At 36.2% G+C, this 23,788-nt stretch overlaps 3 protein-coding genes and 1 long non-coding RNA gene across 9 annotated transcripts in view; 2 read left to right on the top strand and 2 right to left on the bottom strand.

Moving 5' to 3' along the window:
• Positions 1-1,701, top strand: part of LOC107263278 (pseudouridine-5'-phosphate glycosidase) — a 44,299-nt gene extending 42,598 nt beyond the window's left edge. For both annotated transcript variants that reach the window (XM_015730292.2, XM_015730291.2), the window contains exons 8-9: positions 978-1,222; positions 1,362-1,701. In XM_015730292.2, the coding sequence (XP_015585778.1) occupies positions 978-1,222; positions 1,362-1,652 (536 nt within the window). In that variant the 3' untranslated portion in view covers positions 1,653-1,701. The remainder of the gene's footprint in view (positions 1-977; positions 1,223-1,361) is intronic.
• Positions 1,702-3,120: 1,419 nt separating this feature from the next.
• On the top strand, positions 3,121-11,245 carry LOC112493746. The gene is made up of 10 exons (XM_025080633.1): positions 3,121-3,346; positions 3,412-3,473; positions 5,768-5,870; positions 5,974-6,174; positions 6,248-6,390; positions 6,673-6,755; positions 6,953-7,221; positions 7,407-7,613; positions 10,068-10,252; positions 10,900-11,245. The coding sequence occupies exons 1-10, from the start codon at positions 3,215-3,217 to the stop codon at positions 11,243-11,245; spliced, it is 1,731 nt and encodes a 576-aa protein (XP_024936401.1). The 5' UTR covers positions 3,121-3,214.
• Positions 11,246-16,759: 5,514 nt separating this feature from the next.
• On the bottom strand, positions 16,760-20,586 carry LOC107263286 (deoxyribodipyrimidine photo-lyase). 4 transcript variants are annotated; one of them, XM_025080635.1, is made up of 8 exons: positions 20,379-20,584; positions 19,997-20,319; positions 19,830-19,912; positions 19,628-19,754; positions 18,846-19,174; positions 18,148-18,698; positions 17,792-18,033; positions 16,760-17,052 (listed from the first exon to the last, which is right to left on the bottom strand). In XM_025080635.1, exons 3-8 carry the CDS (start codon positions 19,902-19,904, stop codon positions 16,898-16,900), a joined length of 1,479 nt encoding a protein of 492 aa, XP_024936403.1. In that variant the 5' UTR covers positions 19,905-19,912; positions 19,997-20,319; positions 20,379-20,584; the 3' UTR covers positions 16,760-16,897. The 4 variants fall into 4 exon arrangements, with proteins under 4 accessions (XP_024936403.1, XP_024936402.1, XP_015585787.1 ...); XM_025080634.1 differs by having other exon boundaries at positions 16,772-17,052; positions 20,086-20,319; XM_015730301.2 differs by having other exon boundaries at positions 16,772-17,052; positions 19,997-20,237.
• A 1,829-nt stretch (positions 20,587-22,415) lies between these two features.
• Positions 22,416-23,392, bottom strand: LOC107263276. Of its 2 annotated transcripts, none has more exons than XR_001536635.2 (4): positions 23,254-23,392; positions 22,927-23,153; positions 22,646-22,756; positions 22,416-22,547 (listed from the first exon to the last, which is right to left on the bottom strand). It is a non-coding gene; the product is annotated as an uncharacterized LOC107263276 (long non-coding RNA). The 2 variants fall into 2 exon arrangements; XR_001536634.2 differs by having other exon boundaries at positions 23,270-23,370.
• Between the last annotated feature and the right edge of the window lie 396 nt (positions 23,393-23,788).

Below are 23,788 nucleotides of genomic sequence, written 5' to 3'. Positions count from 1 at the left end.
GATAACTCTTCTATCTCCTTCGAGTCGTCCCTTTAAACCAAATCGAGAGCGTTCCTTAGCGAATCGGTACGTATCTCCTGGAGATCCTCCACGGCCGCTTCCCCAGGGCATCGGGCGACAGCTGGGCACCACATCCTTAACTCGGGCAGGAGGTTCCTCTCCTGCCCTTAACCATATCAAAACTTCCTCCGCCCGCTCTACAGCCCTTTGCCCATCTCCAGCGGGGCGCCGGTATCTCACCCGTGCTTCTGCCGATCCGTGGAGACGTCTCCGTCGGGTACTCTCCTCTGCCGGGCAACTCGGTACGTCGAGACTATCTCCCCACGGCAGATTCGAGCACCTCGACCTCAACTAAACAATAACGAAATCTTACGAGAGCCTTGACATAACTATACGAATCAATCCGAGAGCGTAGTTTCTGAGCAGGGTGGCGACCCGAAGGGAACCAGAAATCGAGAACGTTACCTGTATCGGTAACCGGAGCCGCCTTGGGACTGTGATTCGAAAAATCACGTCACAACGTATACACTACTACATCCACTGTGAGACCGTGCCCGACGCATATACCTTTTCGGTCCGTAGTAATACCTTAAAATACTAAAAAGTCCAAAAGTTACAGTGCTCTAAAATATTCAAGATTATAATATGAAAATACCGATCTCAGATGAAGATCCTAAATGTTGCATCCTGAGATCGGTATTTATAAATTTAGTATTTTTATGTCGAATGAAAACGTATTCAAACTTAAACAGATTACATTGTACATTTCACTATTTTAGTTTAAACTACCATTAACTTATATGATTATATAACAATCATCACCTACATTATTTGATCTAATTAGATTATATATACAATTATACATAGATTTTAATCGCGTATAAATATTTTGAATACAAGTCATATATTTTAAACTATATTATTAATTCTTTACATTACAGATTTGGTACAATATACTTAATTTTTTTTATTTGCAGTATGGTATGAACCAACTGACGTCAGAAAAGCAACAAAAATTTTCGAAGCAACAGATAATTGGAGAAACACATTGCATTTCATATCTCCGAATGAAAATGAATTATTAGCTATTGCCAAACACTTTGGTATCTCTGACCCTAAAAATAAAACAAATTTAGATATTGGTATAATTAAAGAAATTGGAGAGCAGCTGGTGGAAAGCATTCCTGTCATTATAATTACTTTGGGTTCACGTGGTGTTTTAGTAAGTTTCTTTTTATACAAAGAAATTTGTTTTAGTAATAGCAGCAATCATATACAATACATATGTACTATATGCTTGGTGAACAGATAATGTTAATACAATACTAGAACTGTGTATTGAATATTATATTTCTTTTTAGGTAGCTCGGCGGTCTATGGGCACCGAATTATTCTACGATTCACAGAGGAAAATAATTGAATCGAGTATAATTCAGTCACGTTTGTATCCACCTTTTATTGACAGCAATGTTTTGGATTCACCAGTAAGCGTCAGTGGTTGTGGCGATTGTCTTGCTGCTGGAATAATAGCTGGGATGTATCAAGGATTGACTGAAGCCGAATGCGTGAAATTGGGACTTAAAGCTGCAGCAATTTCCTTACACTCTATACATCCCGTTCCCTCTAAGATATCAACACTTCGTATTTCATAATAATTATTTACATATTCGACATTTTCGGAATTTTATATTATAATAATAATTAGCTATATTATAATAATTTCCATGAAAAATGGGAATAGTTCAATATCAATCATATGAATAGTCGTAGATAAATGTAACTAATAAATAATAAATAAATAGTTCGTATGACACTATCTATCTTCAGTGTTATCTCTTTATAATCCTATTTACACCTTTTCACAATATGCCCCAAGTAAAAGTTTTAGAACCGCTAGAATCCTTTTGCTTAGTTATTCCGTTACTTATACGTATCCCGTCTGAAAAACTTCTGAACGCAAATTATTGTACATACAAATTATGAGAAACAATATACAAAAAATGCAACTTTTAGTCGAATGATTAAGAATCGGAATTATGTTTCTTTGCAATGGGAATTATAATACCGCATCTTGTCTTATAAGCGAAATTGGTGACTTTTTTTGGTCTACTGCGTCGTAGTTCTGTATACAGTGTACTGAACTTTATTAATCAGTAAATATTGATTTAAATCCATGAGGTTTTCTCTTTGATTAGGTCAAAAGTTAGAGTACAATGAATAATATTAAAATCAATGAAAATTAAAATGGAACCTGATTTCCTCTCATCCATATCTCTTATGCAGTCACAATAGGTAATTGGTTAACCTTAAAATTTTAATATGACATCATTCAAAGCTTCATTTAAGTTCTCTAATATTGAATTACAAGGAGACAATGTAAAAAGTAAGATGTAATAGCGATTTCAATAGTGATTTAGCAGGTCTAAAAATACAAGTTTGTTTTGAGACATTATTTTCGAAAACAGCATTCCTTTAAATCTTAAACTGATTGTGAGCTGGTCTACTTTTTTGTTGCGTAAGGAAGATAGCCTAGTAAAAATTGTCATGATCTAATTCAATATAAAGAAAAATAAACATTTGTAAAGCTTTTCTATAAAATTAATATCATCCAATTATATCAGTGTTGAATTATTCAGTACGAATAATTCTACGTGTATACTTATATAAATTGATGATATTAACAAAAAAGTCTATTGCATACAATAGTATATCGTGTGACAAAAGGTGAAACAAGACGATTTCAGACTGGGGTTGGCTTCTCGAGTCGTAGGTGACGGCTGACATCACCCGCAATACGAATTTTTTTCACGTACACACTATATTTCTTATGACAACTGCATCGAAACTTCTGCTTAAACTGTAATTTAGCTTCTGCCCTAAGGAAGAAACATAATGGTTTCAGCCCGCTGATTTAAAGCATTCACAATTTACGCACCCATTAACAGTTGTCCGCGACATTGGCTTGAAATTAGCTTCTTTCGACTGGCTGTAGAAACATTGAAACCTGAAGTTTGAATGCAAGCGTCATGAAAGGAAGATAACGATGACGCGGATGAATGTAGAATTTTTGTTTCTTCAAAATTAAATATGTACTGTAGTCTTTTGTTAATCGAAATTTTTTGTTAGTAACATTTAGCTGTTAACATCGTAACCTTTAAGGAAAGAAATTATTTAGAATCTGAAAGTAACAGACAGTGATAAATTTTCTTCTAGCATGAGCAACTCAAAAAGTATGGAAGATAAACATGTTACAGAAATGTTGACATGGCTTTACGAGAGCAAGAATCCACATAGGGAACGCGTTTTAAGAAATGAAACTGGTCATTGTAACTTAAGGAATGCTGATGTACGTAGTTTCGTTTATTACTCACTGGTATTCCATATGAGACAAAAATATCCTACTTCTTTCAGTATATACAGACATACAACTGGCCATTTTTTTTTTATTCTACGGATGGTGAAGGAGAATTTACGTAAGATATATTATATGTGCATATATAGTCGATCCACGAGTTCAAAAGTTCGATTCACGACAAATCACGAACAATGAACTCTTCAGCTAGCACCACATGGCTCTGCATAGAATATTTCTCACAAAATATGTATGCGTATGGTTTTACACTGAATTATATTTTAATTTTTCATCTTAGTAAACATTTTCGTAATTTTATAGAAATCTACGTATGATTTGTTAAATATTTGTACATACAGTAACGTCCAATTGAAGTGCAACACTTGAATTTTTTTATATATCTGTGAAAGTATAACAGATTTCGAAAAACCAAAGATACAATTTTTTAGGAAATTTCCTTCCCGTTCGAATGGTAAAGGTTTTATCCCGATCAGATACAAAATGGCCGAATGGCAGGGGTTGGAGTGAAAAAGTGCATTTTGGAACTTTTTGAAAAATTCGAGATCTAGTAGTTCCGGAAGGAAATTTTTATTTCTAATTAGGACACGAGAGAGAGCATCCTTCGGCATTAAAAAAAACCCCCCATTGAACCCCTGTAGGATCACTCTAGGGGGAGTTACACCCCCTTGAAGTGAAAACACTTAAATGGCCATAACTTGCGAACGCGCCAGCCAATCTGGTCCAGTTTCCGCATGATATCATCTTTAATGATACTGCAGATTCTCACAAAATTATTGTTCTCGGAGATGATCCCGTGACGGAATTTTGTGACTTTCGCTCGAGGAGCTCGGGGGACAATTGCTTGGCGCACGTGGTAGGGTAGTAGTCCCCCGAGCGCCTCGAGCGGAACTAGCAAAATTTAGGCGTTTTTTCAAACGGATAATTTAATCCCTTAGCAAACTTATTTTTAGATGTTTAAAAGCGCGTTTTAATCGTTGAAATCTCAGCTACAACGTGGATAAATATGAAACTTCTATTTCATCGCATTCCTAATGAAAAATGGCGGGGAAGCTTCGGGTGCGCTTGCGAAATCAGGGGTTCAAGGGGGGGGGGGGTAATGCCGAAGGATGCTCTCTCTCGTGCCATAATTAGAAATATGAATTTTCTTCCGGAACTACTAGTTCTCGAACTTTTCAAAAAGTCCCAAAATGCACTTTTTCACTCCAACCCCTGCCATTCGGCCATTTTGTATCTGATCGGGATAAAACCTTTACCATTCGAACGGGAAGGAAATTTCCTAAAAAATTGTATTTTTGGTTTTTCGAAATTTGTTATACTTTCACAGATATGTAAAAAAATTCAAGTGTTGCGCTTCAATTGGACGTTACTGTATATGGTTTTATGAACTGACAAAAAAACACATTGAACTTATGGATTGACAATATGTCTAGAACTATGTTATCACTATATACATTAACTCTTTAGCAATTAGATCTCTGGCACTATAACTAACGTTGCAATATATTGTCCAGGATGACATATTTTCTAAATAGCACAGTGTCTCATTTATAGACACTTTTCTATAATGTGTCATTTATACAGATTATAATTTCTAACCGATCTCTGAAGTAGTCTTGCTTTTGCTATCTTGAATCCTCGATCATTGTTTACAAAATGGAGTTAGTTTATAATTTCTTCAGAAGTTGACCACGCAGTCAAATACGCAGAGCCTCCATACCAATTCAGCACGAGAAAATAGGGAAAGATGTTCGATTTTTGTACTTGCGCGTTATAGATAGCTTTTTACTTCTCCATTTAGTATATGAAAGAATCTGAGTTCACACTATATACAAGGGAATGACAGGAACCCTGCCTAAAAAAATTTATTAAAACCAATTTAAAATAGTCGAAAATAATCAGATTTTTATATTAGAAATTTCGTATCGAATCTTTAAGATATTTACTACTGAGAATAAATGAGATTTCCATTGAATCCGAAAAAAAATTATTGTTTAAGGCGTAATCAGCAATAAAATCATATCGAACACGATGACCCATTCATTCCAAATCATTTTTAATCGGAATACAAATTTCTCCGATGGCCCCGATTAAATTCGATTGTAATTGAATCAGATAGTTATCGGTTTCTATTGATTTTAATCCGATTGTTTAAGCAGGGAAGACACGTGACGTAAATGTAGACTTCCTGTTTTTTTTTCTCGATATTTCGAGAAACAATAAAATATACTACATTAACTACACCGTAACATTTTTCAAAATGATATCTATATCTAATTTTTTGTTACCGAAATGATGACTGTAAGACAAAATGATATGAGATTGCATTTAATTGAGATTTTGTAACATAGCTTATTTATATTATACGTATAAAATTATTTATTACATGACGCATAGGTGGTTTATTCATCCACGTAAACATATATATGGAAACAGTATGTCGGTAAAAGGGAAAGAGGGCTATGGCAGAATGTCTTACCTATGTGGGTCATATTTTGAGGTATTTGAACATGGTTTATTGTACTTGGATAGTATACCATATTGCAATGAGATAATAAAAGATCTTTATTTTCATATTTGATTCATTTCTTATTTTTTCTTAGGGCCTCCTTTTAAATAATGAAAGATTTGGTCCAGGTGTATATACAAATTCAGCTGGCAAACAAGATGTCGGCATATGGTTGGGTAACAAACTGGTTCGATTAATTCGCAGCTTACCTGAAATCAAAATGCTCCAGATAGCTCGCGAAAAAGACGACAAAATAAAAATTCTGAGATACCGTACAATGATTTCAATAAATGAGGTGGTTTATTTATGATTCATACGATTATTAAGCTTTATGTGGTTTCTTAGATGAGAAATTTTATCTTGTTCAGAATCGTTGGCAGAATATTGTAAAAAACTTGATAAAGAATAATATAAGCGATTTAGACCGTCCTTTACGGAAGGGGTTGAATGAGCTTTGCAGACCAACACCTAATGATAGGAGATCTCTCTGGTATCATGTACTAGATAATGAGTAAGTACCAATTGTTGAATTTACAAGGTCAGAAATACATTTTGGAACTATTTTATTTGGTTATAAGTGATGAATTAAAAATTATTAAAAGACACAGGTATTCGAAACAAATCAATTACTGTTTCGTCCATAAATTATTGTAAATTAATATATGTATAAATGAATAGTATGTATGATTTTGATACCTCTATCAAATAAAATAACACGCAATTGAATTAATTCAAATGATAATCTTTAAAATATATGGTTTTAATATATTTCTTCCATTATCAATTGTTATAGATATATGCAAAAATATCTTCACGAAGAAAAAGAATCTATCACAGCATTATCTACGATGGACATGAAGGTCACGAAAGCTATACGTGAGAAATAATTCATTTTAACGACAGTTAACTTTTTGGCGTAAACATGTTTTTCAGTGGAACCATTTTAATATAGATTCCTTTATTAGATTAATAAAAAAAAATTTATCATGTGCTTGTAAGATATTTTAAATAATACATTAAAATACATAATTGCATTAAGATTGTATAACAACTTGTAACATTCAAACTTCTAGCCAACAATAACCCACGTCAAAGTTATTTAAGTGCATCAAAAGTAACAAATAAGGAAGATACACTTAAAGAAAAGAAAAACTCAAACGATGTACGTGTTAAGATTGCAGAAAGTGACACAACATTTTTTATTAATCAGCACCTAGGAGAATCAATCAACGTTGATTACGAATCGCCTGGAGATCAATTTTATTGCGGCATCAAAGGTTTCAGTGAAAATGATCAAATGAGCAGCTTCGAAGGCAAATGGCACATTTTTGCAAACATCAATGTAAATATTTCGCACGACATTGTTCCCTCACTGTTTTAATATATCTTTAGATTTTTTTTTAATAATTCATATCTATTGCATACAGTTAATAATTAGTTTGTGATATATATTGTAAATGTATGTATTTGACATAATTATTTTGCATTCTCTTTAACAATATGAGATAATCACCATTTTGTTTGTAGGACAATGACTTTCCTAGTATTGAGAATCCTATAAATTATTCGGAAAAAAGAAAATCCCGGAATTCAAACTTTGACGAGTTTGATAGAATAGAGACAATACTTGAATTTCCAACAGAAGCCACTGTTATGACGCATTTATTAGCATGGAACAATAACCAAGCTATGATTGATATATTGAAACATGTATTTAGGCATCGAAATGACGAGGTACATATATATCCAATCGTAATTATACAAATAGTTTTGCTTTGAAATATTAGTATAGAAGAGGATTCATAGTATAGGATTGATAAGACGATAAGGGGGATGGGTGCATTTCTTCCGGTTGATTTTAATTAGAGAAGTTAGAAAAGTGTAAATAATGTAAAATGAAAAACATTGATTTCTTTAGGAGGAAATGCACTCGTCCTTATTTCCTCTGAATTCTGCTAAAATAATATAAATATATACAGGGTGTTCGTTATGAAACGCACTGTAGTAACATCGTTGCATTCTTTGTCAAATTCTAATGAATACGTATATTTTCATTTTTTATTTCATATATCAAAATTTCGAGATAATCAAGGTTGAAGTTGCAGTAATGCGACCAATCAGAGCGCGTTTAAACGGAGCGTAGATGACGTCGCGAGTCAGCCCGCAAGACCTGCTTACACTAGGCCAATAACACTAAGAGTATCGTCGTAGTGTCCCTGTTTATCTGCATGTAATTGAGTGAGATACAATCGCTCGGTGTAACGTCAGTGAATTTCAGAAGGTACCCTTTATTCCTTATAATGTCTATTCCTTTAATGTCACAAGATAGTTGTAGCAACGTATTACGTTTTGAGTGGTCCTGAAAAGGACCGATTTTGGTCTACGCATGACCGAGCTTGGATCTGGACATGCTAATCTGCAACAATTACATACATTTTCTATGATAATGATTATTCTGAAACAGTAAATATTATAGAGTACGTAACATTATTATCAGGATATCGCCAATTAGGATACCTAATTGCATATTGTTGAACTGCTTGTGTTTGACTATCATTACATTGGGCTAACACCCAATACGTGTCGCAATATTCTCTCACAGAATAATTACTCGTAATGCGAACTGACTGTGTCCACAATGTGAAGTGAAATAAGTTGTAATTTGTAAACAAGTCATTCGACCGCAGTAGACTTATTACTGTTTACAAATTACAATCTATTTCGCTTCATATTGCGGAGACAGTTAGTTCGATTTATGTTGTTTCGACTACAAGATCGCATTACGAGTGATTATTCTGTGAGAGAATATTGCGACATGTATTGGGTGTTACACAAACAGCGCAAGAATATGCAATTAGGTACCCTAATCATATTCTTGCGCTGTTTGTGTTTGGTTGCCATTACATTGGGCTAACACTCAATACATGTCGCAATATTCTCTCACAAAATAATTACTCATACTTGAGTTAGATAGAATCGCTCGCTGTAACGTCAGTGAATTTCAGAAGGTACCCTTTATTCCTTATAATGTCTATTCCTTTAATGTGACAAGATAGTTGTAGCAACGTATTACGTTTTGAGTGGTCCTGAAAAGGACCGATTTTGATCTACGCATGACCGAGCTTGGATCTGGATATGCTAATCTGCAACAATTACATACATTTTCTATGATAATGATTATTGTGACACAGTAAATATTGTAGAGTACGTAACATTTTTATCAGGATGTCGCTGATTAGGGTACCTAATTGCATATTCTTGCGCTGTTTGTGTTTGGTTGCCATTACATTGGGCTAACACCCAATACATGTCGCAATATTCTCTCACAGAATAATCACTCGTAATGCGATCTTGTAGTCGAAACAACATAAATCGAACTAACTGTCTCCGCAATATGAAGCGAAATAGATTGTAATTTGTAAACAGTAATAAGTCTACTGCGGTCGATTGACTTGTTTACAAATTACAACTTATTTCACTTCACATTGTGGACACAGTCAGTTCGCATTACGAGTAATTATTCTGTGAGAGAATATTGCGACACGTATTGGGTGTTAGCCCAATGTAATGATAGTCAAACACAAGCAGTTCAACAATATGCAATTAGGTATCCTAATTGGCGATATCCTGATAATAATGTTACGTACTCTATAATATTTACTGTTTCAGAATAATCATTATCATAGAAAATGTATGTAATTGTTGCAGATTAGCATATCCAGATCCAAGCTCGGTCATGCGTAGATCAAAATCGGTCCTTTTCAGGTCCACTCAAAACGTAATACGTTGCTACAACTATCTTGTGACATTAAAGGAATAGACATTATAAGGAATAAAGGGTACCTTCTGAAATTCACTGACGTTACACCGAGCGATTGTATCTCACTCAATTACATGCAGATAAACAGGGACACTACGACGATACTCTTAGTGTTATTGGCCTAGTGTAAGCAGGTCTTGCGGGCTGACTCGCGACGTCATCTACGCTCCGTTTAAACGCGCTCTGATTGGTCGCATTACTGCAACTTCAACCTTGATTATCTCGAAATTTTGATATATGAAATAAAAAATGAAAACATAAGTATTCATTAGAATTTGACAAGGAATGCAACGATGTTACTACAGTGCGTTTCATAACGAACACCCTGTATATGTACGAAGAAAAAAATGAGATACAATATCCACAAGATTTTGGCCGGAAAACGAGGAGAATTTCGGCAAGAAGGAGCACACGAGATGGCAGCATTAAATTTTCTAATAGCGTCTTCGAATGGTTTTAAAAATACAATCCGACAGATAATATTAAAAGAAAACTTGGATGTGAATCTTGCGGACAATGGTGGGAATACTGGTTTGATTTATGCGGCTGTAAGGTAAATCTAAATTTATCATAAGCATCTGATAAAATCTTTATAATAATTCAATTATTAAAATTTGAGTAAAATTATGGTGCGTGTAATTTAGATATATTTATCTCTGACAATATATAAATTCTTAAAACAAATTCAATCAATTGACACTCGATATGTTAGTCTTTGGATATTTTCATTATATAGCTGTTTTTGTCCGTGCATAGTTTGTAAAACGCCGTGAAAATAACGTAAATTGTACAATACAGGTACACTTGCCGTGTTAATTTGACATTATGTATTTGAGCTTCTGAACGGTAAAAATACATTAAGTTTTTGTAAGAAGCTTATTTCACGTGAAAATTTAGTATCACAATTTTTGAATTAACTTTTTACAATAATGTTTAAACAATATACTGTATGAAACTTAAAAAATGTATATACGTTTCTTCTCTTCGGCTTAGCTCAATTACATGTTATATAGTCAATATTTTTGAGAATGACATTATTACTGTTCGCGAAAGAAAAAGAACTACTGTATCTATAGGAAATAGTCGAACCTCTTTCATGTACTCACCAAAGACAACATTACATGTAACACATACATTAGTTACATGTAATACCGTCTTTGCTTGGTGTTTAATGACCATCGTGACAATTCCTTCATTTAGCGATCGTTTGGAAGCGATAGATACTTTATTGGACCTCGGTGCTGATATCAATTGTATAAATGATGAATGCTCAACACCATTATCACTCTGTATATTGCGCTTGTTGGAATCTGTGCATGGCGTTGTTGATCGATCGAAAGCTTTTTTGCCCAAGAACATTGAATCTATCAATTTAAAGCAATCTGATTTTCTAATAAATGATAACAACGTGTTAGCAAATTTACAACAGTGGTGTCCTAAAAGCATGTTTCCATACGAACAGGTTAGCTCAATAATGAAACATCATTTACCAAATTCGAATCTCAAATGCGAGCCATACATACCTATTTGTAGAAAATCAACATAACGCCGTTAAAAATGGTACTCCTCTGTTATCATTAATTATTTTGCCATATAATTAATGTAATACCCATCTATTGCTAAAATGTATTGCAATATTATTGCAATATTTCTTGAATATTGCTTTAATCTTACACCATTCACTCTGCTGCAAAATATTTCAGTATAAATGTCTTATTAATAATACATGTAAATGATAACAATGATGCATTAAGCGGCTTAATTATTTACCCGGTTCTACGTTTTTTCATGCGAGTTGCCTTGACCACCTAGTGGCGCGGCAGCGAACTAGTGTTCGCTCGGATACTCCGTGTCTGGTTAGGGACTCTTGTCACAGAGTATACCGAAATTTCTAGTCGGTTATGAATTTATTGATACCATGTAGATAAAACAAAAAAGAAATAAAGAAAAAAAAGTTTCCGTCTCTAGACGCGAACTCGGCACCTTACGATTACGAAGCTGAATTGTTGCTAACGTAGCCAATGTATATTTTTGATGTATGATAATCCATACCTGGTAGAAGTCGGTAGCCTCACTTGTTGCGACACGAACTCTCATGAAGATGCAAGAGAAAAATTGACAGTGATGGAAAAAATCTCGTGTCGTTCTCTTAACGCTTTTGCGTTTGGAAAATAGAAACATTTTTCCATTTCATTTTTTGTTTTAATGTGCCGTGGTCGCAGCGTGATTTGATTAAAAAAAGAATTTAATAACACTCGCACGTATGGCAGGCTGTTTCTATATTTAAAAAATATTTACAAATTTATTCTAAAAAATATTTTTAATATTTCGAACTATCAGTATGTTCTACCTCGACATAATTTTCTGATAATTCGATGTATTAAAAATGTTGTCTTTACATAGCCTTGAATCATACAAATTAAATGAAAAAAATCCCTAACCGGATACATTATTTGTATCTTCTCACTATAGAAAATAATTGGTTCATTTTTATATGCTCGTCATTTTATGCACGAGATTTATAAGTGCATTTTTGTGTTTGGTAATTTTTCGTAATGCCTTCTTTATCCGTCTGAATATTATTTAGGCTATTGTTACGTAGGCCGTAGTGGCTAGCGAGGTCTTTAAATTTGATAACAAAAATTTAGAAGTACCCAAAAGAAAAGAAACGACCGGAGGTAACGTGAATAATATTTGAGTGAATTCCGAGCGGTAAGAATGCACTCAATTTAGGTTCGCTGCTCGTTTAAGGTGTTAAAACACGTCTTCCTATTCCAACGTGGATAGATATTCTCTGAAATGTTTGAGGATGGGTAATAGATATTTAAAACGCGAGTAAAATGTGAATTTGCGATATATTGTTACAAACAATTTAGAAGTTTTCAATTAATTGTCGTGTACAGTGATTCGATTATGAGAAATACTGGGATACAAAATATTGTGAAAATCGGATTACAAAACCTGACTGTGTGTGTGAGGTTAAGGCAAAAGAAATTTGGTGGTACAGAAAATTGTCTAGTACCTATATGCGTTACTTGGAAAGACTAATCTATGCAGCTCAATTTTGCCCGGTAACCGATCCAGCTTGTTCCCTAGGGTATGTAATAACGAATCCGTACCTAGGCCAGATTGCGAATATTACACTGAATCTAATACTCTAACGGTTAGAGCCACGAGTGACAACGTGCACTCCGATCTTTTACGCGTGAAACTGAATGATTTTCTGAGCGCCAGTGCCATGATTTTGGCTGCTTATAGTATATAGTCGATTTTTGCTGATGCTCAAGGTACGGTTAGGACGTTAGGAATGCACTCGGCTAACCAGCTGGGTAGGTGGCACGGGCAATGCACTGAGTAACGTACTGAGTCTGCAATTATGTTTCCTGTCGGCTACGTTATTCTTCTGTTTCGGAATGAAGGTCGATATACGTAACATTATTATATATATATTTCCTGCTAGGGGATACTTTGGGTACGATTTCATTTACGAAGTCGCTACTGTGAGGACAAGTGGCTGTCTTGGGGACCGTCCTCAAAGATTTTCCAGTGTAATGACTGTTTTGAGGACCATAAAACGGACTGTCTCACCAAATTTATTTATATTTTTTCAATGTTAAGCATCCATTATTTGTGATGGTCTTAGAAATGTTTCGTTAGGTTAAATTAGGTCAGAACTCTAATGCTGTGATGCCCCAAGGTAGTAGTTAAAAAAAAGCATTAGCTTGCTATTGTGAACGCCCCTTGATTTGTCGTGTCCCCAAAGTATCTCTTTGGCAAACGTGTATATATATTCTGACGTAAATTCCCTTACGTAAGATAAATTGTCCGTAGCGCGACAACTTCTTTTCGTCACAAACCCGAACGGCACCTCCAGACTCTCCCTTACGCGACAACGCGAAATTCCGTGATTCTGGATCGCGACAGCCTATGGGCGCCAGGCACTACGTAGTACCACGAAACGGGAAGATAACGCGGGGAGATAGGAGAGAGGCACTAGCTAGCTACTTAAAACCGGTAGGTAGAGGGACTGGGAACAGACAGGTGTTAAATAAAGCCAGATTGGGAACCAGAAGTTAACAGTAACAAATATGCCCTTTATTCGGGACTTGATAACAATTAGTATTTTACCTAACCAAGCACAATAATATTACTCGATACAACAACGTCACGCGAGATAGAATCCCAAACGGGATACGCGACGATTTTAACGATACGAGTGCGACATCGATATCACCGCCTCTCAACGGAAGGTCGTACAGGCTAATAGTCACAAAATGTTCACGTTTGATCTCGATGCGGTATTACGTCGATTGCCGGAATCGTTATTTACTCTGACCGCCTTCCCGATAAACGGAGCGAATTACGCAGCTGCGAAAGACAGTGACAGGTCGAGCGGTGGATCGGCACGCTAATTTCACCAGAAGAGATAAACTAAATAATTAACAGTAGAGATATTCCAAAGTACAGATTAGCACTGAACTAAAGCGACTGACTTTAAACAGGAGTCTCAATAAGTTAGAAGATATAGACAATAGAACAAAAAAAAAAAGAAAAACCTGTTTAGTGAGAGAAGTCCTGACGAGCGATTCAATTCAAACAAGACGAGACGTTAAGCGTCAATACGCGAGAAAAAGAGATAGTTACTTTAATTTAAGGCATGAGGATACGTAATGAGAACAATAATTTAGACAAGACATGGAATCTTTTCTTCCTGGCGGTACGCGACTTCTCCTAGGACGTAACCGGGAGGAACACTCGATAAGAGAATACAGGGCGAATACCCTCGCCTCAGAGTCGGAAAAGATTTCGTTCTTGCTGGCTAGACGCTTACTGTGCAAACGGAACACAACGATACTCAACACACGCACCCGGCCAAGACGGCTACCAACGTAAGAATGTCCGCGCGAGGGCGGATTTCCTCGGAGCTCGGGGCCAGCGCTGGCCTCGTCACCAGAGTCAGGCCCTCCTGGACCCATACCATTTACGGAAGGATTTGCCTATCGCGTTGCTATGCGCCAAATTCGAAGCATGCCTTTAGACAATTATAAATTCGAAGCATGCCTTTAGACTATTATTAATTCGACGATACATATAATAGTTAAATTTTACCGGAAAGACTTCGGTTCGTTATTGGATCTTTACACTCACGAGAAGGACTCAAAGCGATATTCTTTTGACCAGAGCTTGCTTGTACGCCATACTATACGTTACATAGAAGGACGGTCTCGTTCTTATAAGATGTTTCCCGTGCGCGAGCTACGAGAAATCGGGGCGTACGTCGCCCATTCGTAGACATGGGGCTTGACGATAGTGTTCCTTCTCGTTACCGTGGCTTGAGGGATCCGGCTGTCGTCTGGTGGTGTTCCTCGTTGGATTCTTCCAGGGACGTTGAACTGGCAGAGGTTCATGACGCCTCGCCGCGGTAGCCCTAAGAGTTTCCTACTTCTTTGGTGTTACCGATGTGCCGTTCGCGGGACATTGATATCGACGATATCGGAACGTGACGAGAAGATCCATGGTGATCCTTCTTAGCTCTTTGACTCCCTACTCAATTCGGGAGTCATCCGATGTGGGGTGGAGGCGTCGGATGTCTCTAACCGTCCTCCACGTTCCCTTGCATAACGGGTGGCGTCTTCCTTCCCATACTGTTGAGGTTGATGTTGGTTCCTCGATGTCGTTATAGAATTTCCGACGGCATATCGTTGACCGGATACAAGTCGCATGTAATATCGATACAATAAGAATTAGTTTACAGATTATACAAACATCTCATGGACCCTGGAGTTCTTGGCCAGTACTTTGCGAGATGCTCCCCGAGGAACGGTACTACGTCCCGTAATTGAAGACACAACAGTTCTTCAATTCGAGATTTTGTGATGTCTTATATATATATGACATATGTGATGTCTTATATATATATATATGTATATATGTGTGTGTGTCGCAATGTCAGTATCTAGGGTCACATCTGACTTGGTCCCACCGATAAAGGACGGAGCATTGTTTGATTTTGAATACTATACATTAAGTTTCGAAAGATACAAGTATGTGAGATAATCTTATTTATTAACGACCAAAAAGTAACTTTCTTTAGAGATGCCACACGAGTAAAATAATTAACTTAAGTGCTGTTATCAGAGATCAGGCCGTATCAATACCTCAGATTGTTATAATTATTTTGTGCATAACTATAGTCGGGCTGTGACGTCAGTTCCACTTTGAGGGGACTACTTTACGCTTGCATTCGTAAGGAACTAGTAACTCAAAATGAAACTGATGTCGTAGCCCGATTTTACTTGTTCTGATTGTTAAAATTCTATTCATATATTCGCATTATCAGTTTTAATCTTTTCACACAGGATGTATGTGGTCAATTTGTGGAATACACGATCAAGGTTGGAAGGAGAGAAATGTATTTGGAAAAATACGATACATGAATTACAAAGGTTGCGAGCGAAAATTTGATGTGAAGGAATTCGTTAAAATGTGGGGTGGCAAAGTGTACAACAAATAAGAAAAGCAAGGTTTTATACATGTACATATACATGGTATGTATATCTTAATATACATATTTAAAATAATTCTAGTACCCAAATCTGTATACAGGGTGTTCGTTATGAAACGCACTGTAGTAATACCGTTGCATTCCTTGTCAAATTCTAAGGAATACGTGTATTTTGATTTTTTATTTCATGTATCAAAATTTCGAGATAATGAAGGTTGAAGTTGCAGTAACGCGACCAATCAGAACGCGTTTAAACGGAGCGTAGATGACGTCGCGAGCCAGCCCGCAAGACCTGCTTGCACTAGGCCAATAACATTAAGAGTATCGTCGTTGTGTCCCTGTTTATCTGCATGTAATTGAGTAAGATACAAGAGACGATACTCTTAGTGTTATCGGCCTTGTGTAAGCAGGCCTTGTGGGCTGACTCGCGACGTCATCTACGCTCCGTTTAAACGCGTTCTGATTGGTCGCGTTACTGCAACTTCAACCTTCATTATCTCGAAATTTTGATACATGAAATAAAAAATCAAAATACACGTATTCCTTAGAATTTGACAAGGAATGCAACGGTATTACTACAGTGCGTTTCATAACGAACACCCTGTATACAGATTTGGGTACTAGAATTATTTTAAATATGTATATTAAGATATACATACCATGTATATGTACATGTATAAAACCTTGCTTTTCTTATTTGTTGTACACTTTGCCACCCCACATTTTAACGAATTCCTTCACATCAAATTTTCGCTCGCAACCTTTGTAATTCATGTATCGTATTTTTCCAAATACATTTCTCTCCTTCCAACCTTGATCGTGTATTCCACAAATTGACCACATACATCCTGTGTGAAAAGATTAAAACTGATAATGCGAATATATGAATAGAATTTTAACAATCAGAACAAGTAAAATCGGGCTACGACATCAGTTTCATTTTGAGTTACTAGTTCCTTACGAATGCAAGCGTAAAGTAGTCCCCTCAAAGTGGAACTGACGTCACAGCCCGACTATAGTTATGCACAAAATAATTATAACAATCTGAGGTATTGATACGGCCTGATCTCTGATAACAGCACTTAAGTTAATTATTTTACTCGTGTGGCATCTCTAAAGAAAGTTACTTTTTGGTCGTTAATAAATAAGATTATCTCACATACTTGTATCTTTCGAAACTTAACGTTTCAAGGAAAGGATAATTACATTGAATGTTGAATTTTTATATTTTTCAAGTAAGAGCAAAATAAAAGCTATACAGTAAAACCTCTCAATAACATAATTCCTTTTTTACAAGTTGCGCACGCGCAGAAACCTATGCTGCGAGTAAATATGCGCGGTTACAGGAAGTGGGAATAGCACGAAGAAGAGTATAGAGAAAGTGAGGATAGACAATTACGTTATTATGCAATTTTACGCAGGGAAAAGGTAGGAAAAACCTACGCTATTGAGAAGTTTTACTGTACAATATTTTCACACATCTGTCTAATATTTAATCTAATTTTATCATGTTATGCGTGAATACGTATATTTTATATATTTCTGTGCTCAGAATAGAAAAGCATCAAATTATCAGTTAGTATTTACCTACATATCCATTGGGATCGCAGCCATCTATACTGTACTTGTCATTCAAGTAAATCGCCCATTTGAGAGCTTCTTCAGGATCATGTGTCCATTCTAATATCTTCTTTGCCCAATACATCCTTAAAAAGCCATGCATCTTTCCTTCTTGCACTAACTGGATTTGGGATGAATTCCATAAGTCATCATGAGTTAAAGAATGCTCCAATTCATTTAAATTATAAATGTATTCCCGTTTGTCGCTTCTGCGAACGAAGGAAAAATATATCAATTTTAATGAGAGTTAGTACTCTAAGATGAGTAAGACAATAATAATAGATGTCATTCATAATGCTAATATGAACTCCAATTGATCTCACCTATGCTGATTTAAAGTATCAATTGCCCATTGATTGGCACCTTCTACAGCATCGTACTTTTCATTGTTGAAACAAAAATTATCGCTTAATTCTCTTCTCACAATTGCTTCTTCCATAAATGTTTCCACAGACTCTTTATACATTTGTTTGTATTTTAATACTTCTAAAATACATCGCTGAACGGATATCATACCAAAATGAAACCATGGAGACAAATTGCTTGTAGCATTGCTTAAAGGATTGTTACGCATAGTGTGAAAGTGTGCCAAACGATTATCTAAAAAGCTTTGCAATTCTAAAATGCCACCATTATACCCTGGTATAGTCCAAGGTACTTCTTTCACAGATTCTTCTATATCCAACTTCCTCAGAGCATTCTCCCAATCATTCTTTTTAAATTTTTGATTAGTTAAGAAGGAATGTTTTGTGACTGGTGGGAACTGTGTCAGATAATCTTCCAATCTAGAATTTATTTTATTCCGAATTGTACGAGCAGAATATTCCAACTTTTCTGACGTAATCCAACATGGTACAATATTATGTGCATCGACCTAAAATAAATTGTTTTTATTAAAATTATTTCATACTAATAATGTATATATGATGAACATCAGTTTAAACGAATACAGGATTTACTTAGGTGTACTTATCTCACCTATATGATAGTACTTTAAGAAAATAAATAGCTTTTAAATTACTTGACATAATGGAATGTTGTCTGGTAGTTTTTTTTTTAGATCATTAAGCCAAAACAGAGGTAATCGTAGTGGAAAAAAGTCTGTAATGACAGCACCCATTTTATACTTTTGGACAAAATCTAAAATTGCTTGGTTTGGTTCACCATGAAGTAGATGAAAATTTATATTCAACTGTTTGCATTCTGCATCAACCTCCATTAAACCTTTCAGAAGAAACTTATAGTGCCGCATAGTACTATTTAAAAATGTTGGTAATATGCAAAAACACACGTGTAGTGGTACAGAATTTTTATTGGCAACCTTTTGTGCAAACAAAAATGCCCAATTATCTGAAAATTGTAAAATGAAAACATTATACTTAATTAAACTTGTACTCATAAACAGTAATTATATGTAATATACACTGAAATCTCGTTTAAGTTGACTCGTCAGAAACCTAAACATCTCGATTATATTCACTCAGGAGAGGATTCCACCACTGCACGATTCCCCTCTTGCGATTATTGTGCGAAAAGTATCGCGTAAACTTAAACGCGAGTAACCTTTTCTGAGAGTCAACTTAAACAAGGTTTCAATGTATTAGTATTTATTTGTATATTCAATATAAGAAAAATATTTATCAGTTAAGCATATCCCATTAATTGTTTGTATTTGAACTAGTTCTATCTATTTCATGTACTTCTAATTTCATAAAATAAAAGGTAAATTTATTTTGGTTATTTAATATATTATATATTATCATAACGTAACATAGCACAGAACTATTCGTTGTATGATATTACCCTGAACTCTGACATCTCGAAACATCCAATAAACAATTCCTTTACACTTTTCAGCTACCTCCTCTATGCTGGTAAGAATTCTGACCCTTTTCTTATCAAATCGAAAATGCATTATAGAATCTGCTGCCTGAAAATGTATATACATATATATATGTGTAAGTTGTTCCAACTAAAACCATTTAACTTCATTATAAGACCCTACATTTGTTCTCTCCATTATAAATTGATTAATTAAATTTGAAGATTTAATTTTTTTTGATGAGGATTCCTTTTCCATTTTTATATCTAAAACGTAAGTATATAGATATTATACATTTTATAGGCAATATACAGTAATTTACATTCTTATTTCTGAGTGTGAAAGCTTACAATTAGTGTTAATTTTGTGTAGTTTTATAAATTGAGGTTATACTGTAACAATTTTCGATAAAAGTTAACCCTAAACCACTCTAACTAACATTAAAGGCGCGGTAAACTTTCTTCCTTCCTTTCCTTATGGCTGACTCCTCCAATGAGGAGATGTGCCAGTGACTGTCGCGCGGTAAACTTCCCTTCCCTTCCTTTCCTTATGGCTGTAACCCCAATGGGGGACATGTGCCAGTAACTGGTCCTAATAATCAAGGTTTGAAGTTCGACAATAGATGGCGATGTACCTTGCGAGACGGGCCTTATTCAACTCAGCGTGAGGGGACCTACAAAGTTTATACACCGTATCCGAACAGTGTTGGGCGAAAACCGTATAAATACTCACTTAAGTTTTCATATGAAAACCCATTGGTGAATGCCGCTGGAAGCTGGGCACGAACCTCCAACCTTTCGGTCGCGAATCCGCTACCCTATCCACTGGGCTACGGCCGCTCTTGCGCGGTAAACTTAGTTTATGAATCTATCAAAACCACAGACCACTTACTGGAGACACGGCACTCCCGTGCTTTAGACCAGAGATGAGTGGGGAGATGCACAACGCTCCGGTTTTAGGCGATACCAAAAGCATGGCGCTAAATCGTAGCGGCGACTCCGGGAGTAGGATTTCGTGATCATCGCCTCTGTCGATGTTACAGATTTCGCGTAGCCGCGCGGGTCATGATAATCGTTCCAGCCGATATTGCAGTCAGCGAAAATGAATGGATCGCTCGGTGGTGGGGAAAAAGTTACCGCCCCTCACAAACCGTACTTGACAAACAAGCGGGGCAGCAAGGTCTTCCGTCCAACCGAACCCTAAACATTTGTATGGACGTAATGCGAAAACAAATTTGTATATTCAAATAAATGCGGGGCAGCAAGGTCTTCCGTCCAACCGAACCCTAAACGTTTGTATGGACGTAATGCGCAAACAAATGTGTATATTCAAATAAATTTCAAAGTTATAAAAAATGCATAGAAATATTGGTTTTCACTCTTTACCTCTTATCATGCCGAAAATGAACATTAAAAAATGAATGGCGAAATTCGTTGGTAAATGACACGACCGAGAACAGTTCAAAGAGAAATTTTGAAATATCATAGATAAATATCTATAGAAAATTTAATTTAGAATTAAACGAGCATCGTGGCTGAGTCAATAACCTGTCAAGATATACCGCTGCTGGTTACGGGTTCGATCCCCCATGAAGAACTCTTTTTTCATCTTCTTTTTTTTTCATTTTACTACAAAAATTGTTCAAGGTTCCTCTCTTTTAACCTTTATAGGTTGCCCAAACTTTATTTTACGTTTATATGTATTTTTTTTTAAATTTTATCTATGAACAGAATCGAATAATATTTTAAACGCCCGCTCGTGCCGCGCGACCGGCGACTTGAGCGATTGCGGATCTTCTCTCGCTGAGGGGTCTGCTATTGCTGTCACTGCTGCCGCCAGTTCTTATAATCTTATAAATACTTTTTTATTTGCAATCTTCAGTTCCAGCGCCCAATGTAAACTCAATAAGATTTACTATGAGAAAATAATTAGCTGACTTCATTACCTGGAATCAATAATCTCGAGAAGCAAATATGGAAATGAGCATTATCTCTGTCAGTAATTGTTTGTCCACGTGGAAAAAGGTGGCGCGAAAGTTCTTAACTGGTGGGCATCTTTATATTATTCTGCTTATATGTAAAGTAAGCGAAACGACAATAGTAAGCAGTTGAATAAACGATGAAATTCTGGAAATAGAACTTCCGAAAAAAGTAAAATAAACAGATGTTTCTGGCGTCTGGCTAGTGCATCCGGTTACGAATCGGGAAGTCTATGCTTCGAGACCCCTCTATGGAGAGCACTTTCTTTTTATGAAAAAAATGTGCTTTTGCAAATGGGATTAACAGATTAAAGAGTATATCCAATTAATTTATTTATCTTATTACAATAAAGGCATAACAACGACAATCTGCGGGCTTCCACATCACCCAAGAGGTGCCGCCGTCGAGGCGTTCCCATTATTTAACGTAGCGGGTCCCCAGTAGGCCTATACTACGATCAGCGATATAATATGAACACCTACCTCAATATTATTGATAGAAAAATTTAGACTAATAATTGGCAAAAGTAGTACATAGATATATTCTTAAAATAACTATCTTTGGTAACAATATCACAGCAAATGAAATCACAGGCAGTTATTGATAAGCCCAAATGATCTGCCGGTTCAGAAAATGGCGATCATTTGTGCCAGTCACAGAAAGTGCATGATTTTTTGTCAATGTGTAAAGACGAAGCTCAATGTACGGACTTGTCTCTTAAGAGCTCTAATCTTTTTTTGTGATGTTGCATATTTCTGCCTGATAAGGTAGCATTTTTTTTGTCTTGTTCGAGGAGTGTCTTCATAAAGGTGATCAAGCTTGAATAGTTCTCGCCGCCGTAATGTCCTTGGTGTCAGTTGCTCCTGACGAATAGATGATTTCGGAGTTGAAATAGAACAACTCGGTGTTGACATTTCCAGACCTGGATATACAAATTATAAATACGTGTGTATTCTTTGAATAAAATTTGTAAATATTGCTTTTTCTCAATTGAATCAACTAGTTAATAAGCATACTCACTCAGTGTGGGAAGTATTGCTTCTGCAGAACTTGACTCCTTAGTACAGCTTGGTTGATCCATTGACGTAGATGGAGGACTTGTCGTAGGCAGTGACATGTCAACCTTTAATCCTGCACAGTTATTAATTACCCCTTTATTCATTTTTCAATAAAGAAAGAAAAGACTTACCTGGAAGTAAATAATCAACGACGTATGAAGAAGATAATGATAAACATTTATTTATCAATATACTCTGAACACGTAAGTGAACTGATAATGAACAAGTATGCAATATACGTACTTTTACTTGAAGCCTGGCCTACATCGGAAGTTGTATGTGCCTCAATTCTGTCTTGTAGAAAAATTGTAGGCACGCTACCCTTGCGCAGTCATGTCATATTCCACCAGCACTCGAAGCAATCACTGGTGCAATGGTTAGAGCAAAGAACTGCTGTTTTTCCTGGTAACCAATCTGGTCTGCCCATATTCTCGGCCCATTTTTTCTTCTCAGTTTCATTACCTGGGAATCTAACAAAGTTGTCAAGAGTTATTATTCAACCCTAACCTCCAAAGAATTCATTTTGTAGTTATTGTTCATTATTTGTACATTATATATTATTGTACATACGTTAGTAGTTACATACCACTTCTGGCCGTCACAACAAACCCCCAGCACTATCCCCCATGAGTCATGGAGCGCGCAGCGCTCTGGCTCTCTACGCCGTGCTATGACGTCACCCGCCTCGCCGATGTGCCTGGCTCTCCCCACCCCTCACCAATGAGGCGATGCGCCACCATGCGGACCTGGTCCTAAGGCCCGAAACTCAGTAGCAGCGGGGTTGCATTTCCCCCCAGGGGCCTATCACGGCCGGTAATTATGCATTGACCGCCGGTCGGTAACTTTTTAATTATCCTAAGGAGATAAGTGTACCCGTGGTAAAATAGAAAACCGTATTTTGAAAGACACGTTATGTATATTATAAAGTTGTAGCGCGTAATACATTTTCGATACCTTTAGCTATCGATGGGTGGATATCCAACCCCTTAATATTTTACTCGGGATGAACCCTCTATATATATAACGTAGCTGCTTCTGGAATGCTGGTGCCCCTCTTTTGCTCAATCTAGCGAACGATGCGTAAATACGGTTGGCGTGGGGGGGA

The sequence above is a fragment of the Cephus cinctus genome, unplaced genomic scaffold (assembly GCF_000341935.2).
Source record: "Cephus cinctus unplaced genomic scaffold, Ccin1 Ccin1_scaffold0144, whole genome shotgun sequence".
Lineage (NCBI taxonomy): Eukaryota > Metazoa > Arthropoda > Insecta > Hymenoptera > Cephidae > Cephus > Cephus cinctus.
This window is presented reverse-complemented; position numbering and strand designations above follow the sequence as displayed.

Coding starts and splice junctions, on each gene's coding strand:
- LOC112493746 (XM_025080633.1), top strand. CDS start 3,215: ATGAGCAACTCAAAAAGTATGGAAGATAAACATGTTACAGAAATGTTG. Junction 6,175..6,247: donor CAATGATTTCAATAAATGAG/GTGGTTTATTTA, acceptor TATCTTGTTCAG/AATCGTTGGCAGAATATTGT. Junction 7,614..10,067: donor TTAGGCATCGAAATGACGAG/GTACATATATAT, acceptor AATATCCACAAG/ATTTTGGCCGGAAAACGAGG.
- LOC107263286 (XM_025080635.1), bottom strand. CDS start 19,904: ATGGAAAAGGAATCCTCATCAAAAAAAATTAAATCTTCAAATTTAATT. Junction 19,755..19,829: donor TTATAATGGAGAGAACAAAT/GTAGGGTCTTAT, acceptor ATACATTTTCAG/GCAGCAGATTCTATAATGCA. Junction 18,699..18,845: donor ACAACATTCCATTATGTCAA/GTAATTTAAAAG, acceptor AATTTATTTTAG/GTCGATGCACATAATATTGT.